General features: G+C 37.4%; 1 protein-coding gene across 6 annotated transcripts in view; it reads left to right on the plus strand.

Annotated features, from left to right (window-relative positions):
- The window catches only part of KIF4A (kinesin family member 4A), a 119430-nt gene that overhangs the window by 71630 nt on the left and 31935 nt on the right, over positions 1-15865 (plus strand). For all 6 annotated transcript variants that reach the window (XM_032330250.1, XM_032330251.1, XM_032330254.1 and 3 more), the window contains 5 exons: positions 1574-1677; positions 2992-3136; positions 3883-3993; positions 12009-12092; positions 12659-12772. In XM_032330250.1, coding sequence (XP_032186141.1) covers positions 1574-1677; positions 2992-3136; positions 3883-3993; positions 12009-12092; positions 12659-12772 — 558 coding nt within the window. The remainder of the gene's footprint in view (positions 1-1573; positions 1678-2991; positions 3137-3882; positions 3994-12008; positions 12093-12658; positions 12773-15865) is intronic.

Consider the following 15865-nt stretch of genomic DNA (forward strand, 5'->3'; position numbering starts at 1 on the left):
CTGATAACCATAGTTAGTTCTGGATAGGGGACTGGAATTTTGGAAGAGTAGGGCAGTGGAGGGAACACGCCCTTTATATGTATTATCTGGATTATTTTTTACCACAGTGTTTTCATGTGTTACTTCCCTAAGTATACACACACACATTATTGCCAGTTGACATATGCAAGGTAACTATAAAGCAATGAGATTGATTTTCACTGGGTACTAGTGTGGCTCAGGAGATTTTGTGGAAAACAGCTCTTGCCTATTTAGAAAACTTCTCTGATACAGCCTCACCCAACCTGCCTCTTCGTGTCATTTCAAAACTGGTCTAAGACCTGCACATAATCTTCTTGGCTAACAACCACTCATTCAGCCAGCCTCCTAAAAGTTTTTGGTTATGAGAACAGGAAGGGATCTATTGGATTTTCCTAATCTTGGAAATGACTAAAATTCAGTTTCTGAAATTCATTTCCTAAATGCATGCAGAACTGCAGCTGGTATTAAATATATATGTTTAAAAGTTCTGAATATAAGGATGTTTGTGCAGCCCTTTTCTATTTACAAAATGTCATAACTTTTTATCTTACTTTATCTCCCCAACAACCCTGGAGGTAAGTAGTGTTGTTAATTTTTTACATAGATAGGGAGACTCTCGCGGGTCCCCAAGACCACCCCCGGTTTGACAATTTGCCAGGATGACTCAAAGGACTCGGCATATAGTCATACAGCTATGAGTTATTACAGTAGAAGATAAAAAACAGAATCAGCAAAGGGAATAGGCACTTGGGGCAAAGTCTGAAGGAAACCAGATGCAAACTTCTAAGAGTCTTCTCCCAGTGGAGTAACACAATATGTATTATTTAATTCCTCTAGCAATGGGTTGTGACAACATGTGTGAAATGTTGTCTATCAGGGAAGCTCCCTGGAGTCTAGGAGTCCAGGGATTTTTTTTAAGGTTTTGTTTTCATTCCATTGAGTTAACATACAGTGTAATATTAGTTTCAGGTATATAATATGGTGATTCAAAAATTCCATACAACACCCTGTGCTCATCACAAGTGCCCTCCTTAATCCTCATCACCCATTTCACCCATCCCTTCACCCACCTCCCCTCTGGTAGCCATCAGTTTGTTCTGTATGGTTAAGGGTCTCTTGCTTGGCATAATGAGTCACTCTTATCAAAAGGATGGAAACTCTATCAAAACCCAAGTTTGCACACCTGAGCCAAAGACCAGTCTTGCAAGCAGCGCTTTTTTAAGAACAGCAATATCAGGCCTGCTATATTAACTCTTTTCTGCATAGAAACTAAGGCTAAAAGGAGATGAAATGACTTCCCTTAAGATATTTAGATATTAAATGCTAGACTCAAGGTTCAAACCCAGGCTTTTGAATTCCAAGTTTATACTTTTCCCACTATGTAACTTTAATCTCCTTAAATCTAGTACAGATGTTTTTAGTGTGCGATTGAAGTGGTAAAATTGAATACATAATTCCTCAAGAGATGGAATGTTGAACTGATTTTCTTTATTTTAAGTGAGTCTCTTCCTGTGCTTTCTAATGCTTTCTCTCTGACCTATAACATTTCTAGGATAACATAAAAAATCTAGAAGTAGAAGTCATCAATCTGCAAAAGGAAAAAGAAGAATTGGTTCTTGAACTTCAGACAACAAAGAAGGATGTCAACCAAGCCAAGTAAGAATATATCCAATAAGTATTATGTCAAGTCCTTACTATGTGTAAGGAGTTATAAAGGAAATAGAGAAGAAAAGAGCCATTTTCTGCCCCCACGGGGTTTACACCTAGTTGTGGAGAGGAGATCTCAACAGAAGAAAAGTTAATTGAGATTTATAACAATACCTCATGATGTCAGTAAAAGAATGCCATAGCAGCATGTGCTTTAGTAGCTAGATAAATTTCCTAGGCAGTAATTGCTTCAAGAGTTCAGAGTCAGGAGATACCAGTTTAGCTCAGCATAATCAAGAAAGGCTTTATGAGAAGTTAGCATTTGAGCTGGATTCTAAAAGATTATCAGACCTACCTGACAGCTACAGTTTCTTTGTCCCTGCACTGATGGCCAAATTAGCTTGTCAATAGAATTAATGTCCAGGCTAGTAAATCAAAGAACAATCTAGCCATCCTTTAGTCAGTTAGGAATGAAATCAAGGGGCACCTGGGTGGCTCAGTTGGTTAAGTGACTGCCTTCGGCTCAAGTCATGATCCCAGGGTCCTGGGATTGAGCCCCACATCTGGCTCCTTGTTCAGCGGGGAGCCTGCTTCTACCTGCGACTCCGCCTGCTCGTGCTCTCTCTCTTTCTCTGTATCAAATAAATAAATAAAAATTCTTTAAAAGGGGGGGGGATAAAATCAAGACAGAGGTGCCCAGGGTGGCTCAGTCGGTTAAATGTCAGACTCTTGATCTCAGCTTAGGTCTAAATCTCGAGGTCATGAGTTCAAGCCCACTTTGGGCCCCATGCTGGGCAAGGAACCTACTTAAAAAGATAATAATAAAGAATAAAACCAGGACAGATAACCAGAATATCCTCCTCTTCCTCAGACCTCTTCCTCATTGGCTATTCTACCTTCTTTTTACTCAGTGACTCAATTATATCTCTGTTAAGTCTAAAGATCATGTTCTTAAATGTTATGCTGAATGTTTGCTTTCTATCTCAGACTAGTGTAATAATCATTAGAATTATTCCTTTACAGCTAAACTAAAGTGAAATATCCTCAAAGAACCATCCTTTTAGCATAGTGGGGGGAGTGATATATTGAGTCAATTGCATTGCTATACACTCAAAAAATCTGTTGTTTTATTCTTTGTATTGAGCTTCCATTATTGAGACCATTTGGGTGGTTATTCTTTATTTAAAGATGACTATGTGACCAGTCATCTCATATATATATATATATATATCTCAGGATTGTGAACCTGGGAGTCGAATACTATGTCTTTTGAAGTCAGGCTTTGCTGCTCCTAGTCTTCATTCCCATGGCATCTGTTTTTAGGTTGAGTGAGCGCCGCCGTAAACGTCTCCAGGAGCTAGAGGGTCAAATGGCTGATCTGAAGAAGAAACTGAATGAACAGTCCAAACTCCTGAAGCTGAAAGAATCCACAGAGCATACCGTTTCCAGACTGAACCAGGAGATACGGGTAACAAACTCTCATCCTTGGGTTTATTTCATTAAAACTTACAAACATAGGTGTTCCATTTAGAATTATACTACAGAGGTGTTGTCAGGTGAGAAAGTAGCAGGCAGGGCCATCATTTCAAATGTGTGACCCTCCACAAATGTCTTTTTTACAGGACATTGTCCTGGTAGTCACCGAGAATCTGAATGACAAAACCCTGCTTGAGCATTCAGGTGCTTAATGTGAGCATCTGGGAAACCAAAGGAGAAAGATACCTTGATATTTTGTGGTGATATACTAACCACCTTCCATCATTATGTACAATTATTTTGTAAAGTAGTTGCAAATTGAGGACACCTGGAAAATATTTTCAGCCATTGAATATCGGACTTCTGACATCTGCGAGTTGGAGTCACTGGCTGCTTATGCTGAAACCTTTAGAATCCACTGGTTGCTAGGTGGATTTGTCCTTGAGGCTTAGGAGATATTTCCTTGAAATTTCATTTATATACAAAGAATTTCAGACTGAATTTAGCTGTTGGTACTTTTTTTTTTAATTTCTTCAGCGTGTTCCTTTGTGTAGTCTATACTTGGAAACCCCTTGCAAGCATAGCAGGGCTACTGCAAGCCTAATCAGAAAATCTGATGGCAGCCTTCTCAGCTTAGCTCTGGGTTTTCTCTCTTCTTAATAGTTAGTCTATCCATCTGCACATCAGCCTAGAATAAGTGCAGATAACTAGTACTTGTACTGGGTTTTGTTTTTACAGTTGATGAAAAGCCAGCGGGTACAGTTAATGCGTCAGATGAAAGAGGATGCTGAGAAGTTTAGACAGTGGAAACAACAAAAAGACAAAGAAGTAATCCAGTTAAAAGAACGAGTAAGTAACTACAACTTTTCAAAGGCCCACCTCATAAACCCTTCTCTGGGCTGATTAACATTAAAGCTTTTCTTCAAACAACTGGTTATCTCCAAAAAAAATGTGACACATTCATAAAGTTAACAGGTATTTCTTAAACATCTACCACGTGCAAGGTACTACCCACTAGATACCATGGAAAATAGAAAAATGAGTAGTATATGAACTCTTCACTTGAAGAATGTCTTAATCTAAATGGGAAGGTGAGACATAGCATGGTTTTCTCTCACTGAAGGAATAAAGAGATCTGTGCTTTACGAAAGGCCTAAAACACCAAGGCAATTAGGAAATGAAAGCATATTTCCAGTTAGAGTGAAAACATGACAGCTGAACAGGCCTTGAATAATAGGGAGGATTTTGATAGAGACAGGTACAGGCATTCCAGATAGATGGAACAGCAGGAGCAAAGACACAGAGATGACAGCTTTGTAAGCATATTCAAGGAATGATGAATGGTCCTGGTGGGATGAAGGATAGTAGAAGATTCCATCAGAAAGACAAAATGAAGCTGGATTGTTAAAGATCTAAGAAGTTTGAACTTTATATTGTTAGCAGCGTAAAGATTTTTAAGGTTTTTGAGAAACTAAGTGATATCAGCCAAGTACGGCTTTAGAAAGATACATCTGAGAGTAACATGTTTAACAAACTGAAGTATTGAGAAACTGAAGGCCAGAACACAAGAACATATCACATCATCCAGAAAGATAGTAAGGGCCTGAATTAGAGTAGTAACAGTATTCTTGGAAAGGACATTGATATGGGCACATTTTTAGAACTGGCCAGAATGTGATACATTGGGTCAAGAAATAAGGAAAAGTTCTTTTTGAATGGTGGCAAGAGTAGCTTTGTGAACACTCTTCTCAGCAAAAGAAGCATAACTAGTAAAATGTATTTAAAAAAAAAAAAGCCATTAGAAGTCTCTATATGTCCTGAAGGGCATATAGCAAAGAAAATGTCTTCAAGGAAATCTAGTAACCCTCAGTAAGAAGCAATGGTCGGTGGCCCTTGAACCACAATCAGCTCACTCCCCTCACTCCTCAACTTCTAGTCTATGACTATGGTTTCCTCTGTTTCATCCCCCCCCACCCTCAGCTTCATGTTGCTGAGGTTCTATTTCAGGCAAGAGCAACCAAGATGGTCTGGGGATCCTTTCTCATACCCAGCCCATGTGTGTAGGACAGAAGCTCTACTCCTGCTACAGAAGGCCAGGAGTACTAGGGCCTGATTACCCCAACCCATCTAATCATAGGATGGTAGGTTCCATGTCAGGAGAGGCAAGCCAAGAAAAACAGTGTATGGCCCCTGCCCAGCACCCCCTCATAGAACAGAGAAATCACTCAGGGAAGTGGGCTACTATCCCCCACTCCCCAGGCCTGAGCAGTGGTACAGAGGTTCTGCCAAGCAGGAGGGTAGGCCACTGGACTAGCCATAGGAATGCAGCCCTCCCTGAGGGGCTCTCTTTATTTGGGGACAGAGTTTGGGGAAGTTAAAACCTAAAGGAGCTGTCAAAAATCATGGAAACGTTGGTGGTGACCAATTAAGAGTGGTAGCTCTGCAAGAACAATAAGTGAAACAACAGTAAAAATATTCAAAGATATAATGGCTAAAATTTTTCTAAATTTGCTGCAAAAAAAAAAAAAAAATCTACACATCCAGGAAGCTCAATGAAGTCCAAAATAAATGCAAAGGTATCCACACGAAGGCACATTATGTCAAAATGTCGAAAGGCAAAGACAAAAAAAATTTGACAGCCCAAGATAGAATGACTTATCACATACAAGCAAACCCCAGTAAAATTGACAGCCAAATTCTCATTAAAAACAGTGGAGGCCAGAAGACGGGGGCAACGTATTCAAAGTGCTGAAGTCAAATACTACCAACCAAGGATTTTATAGACCATGAAGTTTTCTTTTAAAAATGAAGAGAAGGGGCACCTGGGTGGCTCATTCAGTTAAGCGTTTGCCTTCAACTCAGGTCTTGATCCCAGGGTTCTGGGATCAAGCCCAGCATCAGGCTCCCTGCTTGGCGGGGAGCCTGCTTCTCCCTCTCCCTCTATCCTTCTGCCTGCTTATGCCCTCTCTTGCTCTCAAATGAATAAACCCCAACAGACAAATGGATAAAAAAGATATGGTCCATATATACAATGAAATATTATGCCTCCATCAGAAAGGATATACCCAACTTTTGTATCAACATGGATGGGACTGAAGGAGATTATGCTAAGTCAAGCAGAGAAAGTCAATTATCATATAGTTTCACTTACTTGTGGAGCATAAGGAATAACATGGAGGACATTAGGAGAAGGAGAGAAAAAGTGAATTGGGGGAAATCAGAGAGGAAGATGAACCATGAGAGACTGTGGACTCTGAGAAACAAACTGAGGGTTTTGGAAGGGAGGGGGATAGGCATTAGGTTAGCCTGGTGGTGGGTATTAAGGAGGGCACGTATTGCATGGAGCACTGGGTGTGATGCGTAACCAATGAATCTTAGAACACTGAAAAAATAAAATTAAATTTAAAAAAAAGAAATAAAGACATTTCCAGATAAACAAATGCTAAGTGATCTTATTTTGGAAGACCTACCTTACAAGAAATACTAAAAGAACTTTAGACTGAAAGCCAGTGATACTAGACAGTAATTAGAATCAACACACACACACACACACACAGAAAAAGAGTACCAGTAAAGGTATTATTATTGTGGGTAATTCTAAAAGTATAGTTGTGTATTTCTTCTCCCTTCTTTTAACTGATTTAAAAAGCAATTATATAAAATAGTGTTTATGTAATTGTATTGTTGGGCCTATAACATATAGAAATATAGTATATTTGACAAAGTAGGTGACTGGGAGCAAAGTTGTATTTGAGTAAAGAAATGGCATTAGGTGGTAACATGAATCTATTGGAAGAAACGAGGAGAGCCAGAAATGGTAAATAAGAACAAATTCTATAAATATATATTTGTTCTTCTTTCATCTCAGCTTATTCAAAGCATAAATTATAGTAATAATAATAATGAATTATGTGGTTATATAGAATTATAATTTACATAACAATCATAGCATAAAAGGGAAGAGAACGGAGCTATATAGGAATTGTGTTTCTATATCTCACTGAAATTAAGTCAATATAAATCTGAAGTATATTCTGATAAGATGTATATTATAAATACTAAGGCAATCATTAAGATAATAACTCAAGGAGCACCTGAGTGGCTCAGTTAAGCATCTGCCTTCAGCTTAGGTCATGATCCCAGGGTCCTGGGATTGAGCCCTGCAATGGGCTTCCTACTCAGTGGGAGGCCTGCTTTTCCCTCTCCCTCTGCCTGCTGCTCCCCCTGCTTGTGTGTGCTCTCTTTGTCATATAAATAAATAAAATCTTTAAAAAAAGAAAATAACTCAAAAATAGAGTGAAATAATCATTGAGGGAATCAATACACTACCCTAAAAAATATTCACTTAATGTAAAAGAAAATAGTAAAGGAAGAATGGAAGAACAAAAAAAATATATTTTTTAAAAAGTAAACTTGAAAAGATGATTCCAAACATATAAATAATAACATAAAGTGAATAGATTAAACCGTCTACTCAAAAGGTAGAAATTATCAGTCTGGATTTAAAAAATCCAAGATTTGGGGCTCCTGGGTGGCTCAGTGGGTTAAAACCTCTGCCTTCGGCTCAGGTTGTGATCTCAGGGTCCTGGGATCAAGCCCTGCGTTGGGCTCCTCTCTGCTTAGCAGGGAGCCTGCTTCCCTCTCTCTCTCTCTGCCTGTCTCTCTACCTACTTGTTATCTGTCTGTCAAATAAATAAATAAAATATTTTTTAAAAATAAAATAAAAAATCCAAGATTTGTAACAAGATATGCTGTCTACAGAAGACACATAATGGATTCAAAGATACAAAGAAGCTGAAAGTAAACATTGGAAAAAGATCTACCATTGAAACACCAACTATAAAAAAGCTGATGTGGCTATACAGTCAAAATACACTTTAAAACCCAAAATATTACTAGAAATAGAAAGGAACATTTTATAATGATACAAGAGTCAATCCATCAGGAAGATATAACAATTATTTTTAAAAATATGCACCTAACAACAAAGCCTCAAAATATGTGAAGCAAACACCAACAGAAATGAAGGGAGAAATAGATAAATCAATAATAATATTTGGATATTTCAGTACCTCACTTTCAAAAATGGATAGAACAACTAGGCACAAGAACAGCAAGGATATCAAAGACTTAACAATACTATAAACTAACTAGACCTAATAGACATCTATAGACTACTCCAACAATAGCAGGGAATACAGTCTTCTCAAGAACACATAGGACATTTCTCCAGGATAGTCTGTATGTTAGGCTATAAAACATGCCTTGGTAAGTTTAAAAGGAAAAAAAAAATAAGCTTAAAAGGAATAAAATAATATAAAGTATACTTTCCAACCACAGTGGGATGAAATAAATAACAGAAGGGAATTTGGGAAATTCACCAATATGAGGAAATTAAACAACATAGCCCTAATTAAATAAAAGCTCAAAGAGGAAGTCACATGAAAAATTTTTGATGAATAAAAACAAAGACATAATATACCAAAATTTATGGGTCGCAGTTAGACCAGTATTTAGAGAGAAATTTGTAGCTGTTAATGCCTGTATTAAAAATGAATAAACAACAACAACAAAAAAATGAATAAACATCCCAAATCAGTAACCTAGACTTCCACTTTAAGACACTGAAAAAAGAAAAATGAGCAAACTAAACCCAAAGCTAGCAGATGGACAGAAATGTTAAAGGTTAGAGTGGAAATTAATACAATAGAGAATGGAAAAAAAATAATAGAGAAAATCTGTAAAACCAAAAATTGGACCTTGGAAATGATTGACAAATAAGGACAAATCTTTAGGTAGCCTTAAGAAAAAGAGAGAGAAGATTTATTACTAAAATTAGGAATAAAGAGAGGACATCACTACTAGTTTTCAGAATGAAAGGATCTTAAGGGAATACTATGAACAACTCTATGCCAACAAATTAAATAGCCTAAATGAAATGGGAAAAATTTTTGAAAGATACAAATTACTAAAACTGACTCAAGAAGAAATAGAAAATCTTTACAGGCCCATAACAAGAGATTAATTTACTAATTTAAAACTTCCCAGAGGGCACCTGGGTGGCTCAGTGGATTAAGCCTCTGCCTTCAGCTCAGGTCATGGTCTCAGGGTCCTGGGATTGAGGCCCACATCGGGCTCTCTGCTCAGCAGAGAGCCTACTTCCTCCTCTCTCTCTGCCTGCGTCTCCGCCTACTTGTGATCTCTCGCTCTCTGTCAAATAAATAAATAAAATCTTTAAAAAAAAAAAAAAAAAACTTCCCAGAAAGGGGGCCCCTGGGTGGCTTAGTCGGTTAAGCTTCTGATTCCTGATTTTGGCTCAGGTCGTGATTTCAGGGTCCTGGGATCAAGCCCCGATTTGGATTCTGTGCTCAGCAGACAGTCTGCATGAGGATTCTCTCTTCGTCTGCTCCTCCTTCTACCCCTCCCCCTGCACTCATGTGTGCATTCACTCTCTTGAATGAATGAATGAATGAATGAATGAATGAATGAATGACTTACCAGAAAGAAAAGCCCTGGCCTGGATGGCTTCACTGGTGAGTTCTATCAGACATTTAAAGAAGAAATGATAACAAATTTTCAGAAACTATTCCAAAAAAACAGAAGCAGGGAAACATTTCCCAGCTCATTCTATGAGGCCAATACTTCTTGAAACCAAAACCAAAGATATCACAAGAAAACTGTAGACAAATATCTCCTATAAATATAGATGTGAGGGACGCCTGGGTGGCTCAGTTGGTTAAGCAGCTGCCTTCGGCTCAGGTCATGATCCCAGCGTCCTGGGATCGAGTCCCACATCGGGCTCCTTGCTCGGCAGGGAGCCTGCTTCTCCCTCTGTCTCTGCCTGCCATTCTGTCTGCCTGTTCTCATTCTCGCTCCCTCTCTCTCTGACAAATAAATAAAATCTTAAAAAAAAATCTATAAAAAAATATATAGATGTGAAAGTCTTTAACATAATACTAATAAATTGAATCTAGCAACATACAAAAAGAATGATATACCGTGACCAAGTAGGGTTCATATGGGGAAAAAAAAAAGATGTAAGCCTTCCTTAACATCTGAAAATCAGTTGGTACATTACACCATATCAGTAGAATAAAGGACAAGAACCACATGATTATCTCAGCAGACAAAAAACATATTTGACAAAATCCATCACCCTTTCATAATAAAAACACTCAGGAAACTAGGGAACTTCCTCAACCTGTTAAAGGGCATTTATGAAAAACCTTCAGCTGACATCATAATAGGGAGGAAAAAAAAGAATACTTTCCCCCTAAGATCAGGAACAAGAGAAGAATATCCCTTCTTGTCACTTTTATTTCACATTGTCCTGAAGGTTCTAGCCAGGGCACTTAGGCAAGAAAAATATATAAAAGACATCCAGATTGGAAAGGAAGAAGCAAAACTCTCTGATAGCAGGTAACATGATTGTGTATGTATAAATACTAGAGAATCTACTAAAAAACTAGGAAAACTAATATATGAATTCGGCAAGGTTGGAGGATATAAGCTCAATGTACAAAAGTCAGTTGTATTTCTATACACTAGAAATGAATTTGAAAATGAAGAAAACAATTCCATTTACAATAGCATCAGTAAGAATAAAATGGTTAGGAATAAACTTACAAATGTAAAACTTATACACTAAATTCTATAAAACATCATTGAATTAAATAAGTAAATAGAAGGATGGCCCATGTTCATGGCTGGGAAGACTTAATAATCTTAAGATGGAGTATCTCCCCCTCCTAAGAGAAAACATGGAATACTCTCCAGATTGAGCTACAGATTTAGTACAATCTCAGTCAAAATTCCTACTGGCTTATTTGCAGAAATTCACATGCTGGTCCTAAAATTCATATGGAAAGGAAAGTGATCCAGAATAGTCATAACAATCCTGAAAGAGAAGAGTAAGTTTGGAGATGTCACATTTCCTGTTGGTAATACATCCATCACCTCACATAGTTACCTATTTTTTTTCAGTGTGGAGAGAACACTTAAGATATACTCCTTAGCAGATTTCAAGCATACAATCCAGCATTACTAACTATAGTCACTATTATATATAGATCCACAGAACTTACTCATTTTATCACTGAAAGTTTGCACCCTTTGACCAACTTTTCCCTGCTTTCCCCACCCCCAGTTCCTGGTAACCACTAATACTCTGGTTCTATGAGTTTGACTTTTTTAGATTACACATATAAGTGAGATCATACAGTATTTGTCTTTCATAGTTTGGTTTATGTCAGTTAGCCATTATGACCTTTGGGTTCATCCATGTTGTTGCAGATGGCAGAATTTCCTTTTTTTTTTTTTAAAGATTTTATTTATTTATTTGAGAGAGAGACAGTGAGAGAGAACATGAGAGGCGAGAAGGTCAGAGGGAGAAGCAGACTCCCCATGGAGCTGGGAGCCCGATGCGGGACTCAATCCCAGGACTCTAGGACCACGACCTGAGCCGAAGGCAGTTGCTCAACCAACTGAGCCACCCAGGCGCCCCAGAATTTCCTTTTTGTTGGTGGCTGAATAATATTCCGTCATGTACATATACCTCATTTTCTTTATCCATTCATCTGTCAACACTTATGTTGTTTCCGTATCTTGGTTACTATGAATAATGCTGCAATGAATATGAGAATGCAGATACCTCTTCAAGATACTGATTTCATATTTCATTTCCTTTGAATATATACCTAGTAGTTGGATTGCTAGATTATATGGTAGTTCTATTTTTATTTTTTGAGGGACCTCCATAATGTTTTTCATAATGACTATTACATTGAAAGGCTCTTTAGTTATGTTATAAGGTTTTATGTTAGCTAGCTTAATTGCAATTAAAAGCCTGACTTTTTTCTTCTCAGGACCGTAAGAGGCAATATGAACTGCTCAAACTTGAAAGAAACTTCCAGAAACAGTCTAATGTGCTCAGACGTAAAACTGAGGAGGTAAGAAAATCCAATCTACTAAGTCAAGAAACTTCCAGAAAAATCTAATTTACTCAGACATAAAACCAAGGAGGTAAGAAAATCCAATCTACTAGGTCACCTTCAGGCTTAGGTGCTGATAAAGTAATATCCCTTAATTGAGCCAGTGTCCTGAGAAACCAGTGATACCAATCTTGGCCAGCAATTCCTTAGTCTTAATCCCTGTGTATATGTCATGAACTGTGAGCAGAAAAAATCTGAAGAAAATGGTATTATTCAAATAAGGATTTTTTTTTTCCAATTGGGCTTGCTTCTTTCCAAAAAAAAAAAAAAAATGCAGAGTAATATTGAGAAGTGACATTGCCAGACACTTTCAGTCCACAGTACTTCTTTGAAATATGTACCTCTCCTAGGCTCTCAAGCAGTAACTGTTCACCAGTATTATGTACATGGAGACTTAAAAGTTGATTCCTATAGGAATTCAGACCCATAGAATTTTTTCATTTTTCTTTACTAAGAAAGAAAAATGGAAATTAAATTTTTTTTCACTCTTCAATTCGACATTACCATGAGCCATTTTTATTTAGGCGGCAGCTGCCAACAAGCGTCTCAAGGATGCTCTCCAAAAACAGCAGGAGGTTGCAGATAAGCGGAAGGAGACTCAGAGCCGTGGAATGGAAGGCACTGCAGCTCGAGTGAAGGTATGGGCAGCTTATGCTGCCACTTTTCTTACCTACATCAGGGATAGGGAAAACAAGGAAAATCGCTTTATTTTGGTTTAGAATTAAACACTTCAAAATCTGAAGTCATACCCGAAAGCCTGATTTCCTGATGATACCTTTGAATATCTTTGAACAGATGTTAAAGACCAAGAGTAGAGAACCCTTTTCATCCCTGCTTCTACTGAGGTTCAGTTAATTTTTTAACAGTTTTACTGAGGTACAATTGACCTACAATAAACATATTTAAAGTGTACAATTTAATAGGCTTTGACACATGCACCCATGAAATCAGCACCACAATCAAGACAATGTCTATGTCTGTCATGACCAAAACTTACTAGTTACCACTTTGTAATCCCTTCTCCCCTCCCCAGTCCATCCCTCTCCTTCCCCATCTCTAGGCAACAATTAATCTTTCTGTCACTGTAAATTAGTTTTTATTTTCTAGAATTGTGTAAAAATTGAATCATACATATTTTCTTTTTCTGACTTTCATTCAACAGTATTATATCAAGATTTATCACTGTGGTTGTGTGTCTCAATACTTCTTTCCTTTTTGTTGCTAAATGGCAGCCTGCTGATGGCTGTCCCACAATTTATTTATCTATTCACCTGCTGATGGACATTTTGTGCTGTTTCCATTTTTTTTTAAGATTTTATTTATTCAAAAATTTTAAAAAAGGAGGTCAGAACTTGAAGGGACACCTGGGAATATGTTAATTTAATGGCTGTATTACTCTGCTTAGAAATAGCTTTATTAATGTTTTCTAAATAAATGTATACTCAGTGCAAAATAATCTGGAAATGCAAGAAAAGCTTTAAATAATAAAATTAGAAAATGCTGATAAAAAGGATTTTATTTATTCATTTGACAGAGATCACAAGCAGGCAGAGAGGCAGGCAGGAGAGGGAAGCAGGCTCCCTGCTGAGTAGGGAGCCCAACATGTGGCACCCCAAAATCACCACCTGAGCCAAAGACAGATGCTTAACTGATTGAGCCTCCCAGGCACCCCATCTTCCCCATTTTTTAATTGGGTTGTCTTTTTTTTTGTTATTACATTCAGTTAGAATTCTTTATATATTCTAGATATATCTAACAAAGGACTTTTATGTTTTGTAAATTTCTCCTGGGCTATATAGCTTGCCTTTCCCCTTTTTAACAGTGTCTTTTGAAGGGCAGGCCTTTTTAATTTTGATGCCATCCTTTTCATTGACATTTTTTTCCTTTATGCTTAATGGGTTTTATGACCTGTTTAAAAAATTATTGCCAAACCCAAGATCACTAAGGTTTCCCCCTAAATTTTCTTCTAGAATTTTTTTAAGTTTGAATTTAATTCAATTTATTTTATTTTTATTTTTTATTATGTTCAATTAGCCAACATACAGTACATCATTAGTTTTTGATTTAGTGTTCAACAATTCATTAGTTTTGTGTAATACCCAGTGCTCATCACCACACATACCCTCCTTAATTCCCATCACCCAGTTACCCCATCCCCCAACCCATCTCTCTTTTGTAACCCTCAGTTTGGTTCCTGGTGTCCAGAGTCTATCATGGTTTGCCTCTCTCTGTGATTTCTTCCCATTCAGTTTTCCTTCCCTTCCCCTCTGTGGTCCTCTGTGCTATTCCTTGTGTTCCACATATGAGTGAAACGATATAATTGTCTTTCTCTGCTTGACTTACTTCACTTAGCATAATCCCCTCTAGTTCCATCCATGTCGATGCAAATGGTGGGTATTCATCCTTTCTGATGGCTGAGTAATATTCCATTGTATATAAGAATCACATCTTCCTTACCCCATTCATCTGTTGAAGGGCATCTTGGCTCCTTCCACAATTTGGCTATTGTGGACATTGCTGCTATGAACATTGGGGTGCATGTGCCCCTTCTTTTCACTATGTCTGTATCTTTGGAGTAAATACCTATAAGTGTAATTGCTGGGTCATAAGGTAGCTCTATTTTTAACGTCTTGAGGAATGTCCATACTGTTTTCCAGAGTGGCTATAACCAGCTTGAATTCCCACCAACAGCATAAGAGCGTTCCCCTTTCTCCACATCCCCGCCAACACTTGTTGTTTCCTGTATTATTAATTTTGGCAATTCTAACTGGTGTAAGATGGTATCTCATTGTGCTTTTGATTTGTATTTACCTGATGGCTAGTGATGTTGAATATTTTTTCATGTGTCTATTAGCCATTTGTATGTCTTCTTTGGAGAAGTGTCTGTTCATATCTTTTGCCCATTTATTGACTGGATTATTTGTTTTTTGGGTGTTGGGCTTGAGACATTCTTTATAGATCTTGGATACCAGTCCTTTATCTATAACATCATTTGCATATATCTTCTCCCATTCCGTGAGTTGCCTCTTAGTTTTGTTGACTGTTTCCTTTGTGGTGCGAAAGCTTTTTATCTTATACAGTTTTAAGCTTTACATTTAAGTTTATGATTCATTTTGACTTGACACCTTTGTCAAAATCAATTGTCCATAAGTCAATTTCTAGATTCTATCCCATTGATCTATGTGTCTATCTTTATGCTAATACCAACATGTTTAATCACACTAGCTTTATAATAAGTTCTGAAATCAGGTAGTATAAGCCCCCAAAGTTGTTATACTCTTTCAAAGTTATCTTGGGAAAACTAGGTGCTGTGTATTTTCATATAAATTTTAGAATCAGCTTGTTGATTTCCATAAAAACTCTACTGGGAGTTTGATTAGGATTACATAGAATCTGTAGGAGAATTTATATCTTAACAATATTGAGTCTTTTGATTCATGAACACATGCATCTCTCCATTTTTTTAAATCTTTAATTTCTCTCAGTAGTGTCTTAGTTTTCAGTATACCGGTGTTACACATATTTTGTCAAATATATTCTTAAATATTTCATATTTTTATGATAGCAGAAATTTTTTTTAAGTTTTTTTTTATTATTTGACAAACAGAGATCACAAGTAGGCAGAGAGGCAGGCAGAGAGAGAGAGAGAGAAGGAAGCAGGCGCCTTGCTGAGCAGAGAGCCTGATGCGGGGCTCAATCCCAGGACCTGGGATAATTACCTGAGCCGAAGG

Source organism: Mustela erminea, chromosome X (genome assembly GCF_009829155.1).
Source record: "Mustela erminea isolate mMusErm1 chromosome X, mMusErm1.Pri, whole genome shotgun sequence".
In the NCBI taxonomy this organism is placed as follows: domain Eukaryota; kingdom Metazoa; phylum Chordata; class Mammalia; order Carnivora; family Mustelidae; genus Mustela; species Mustela erminea.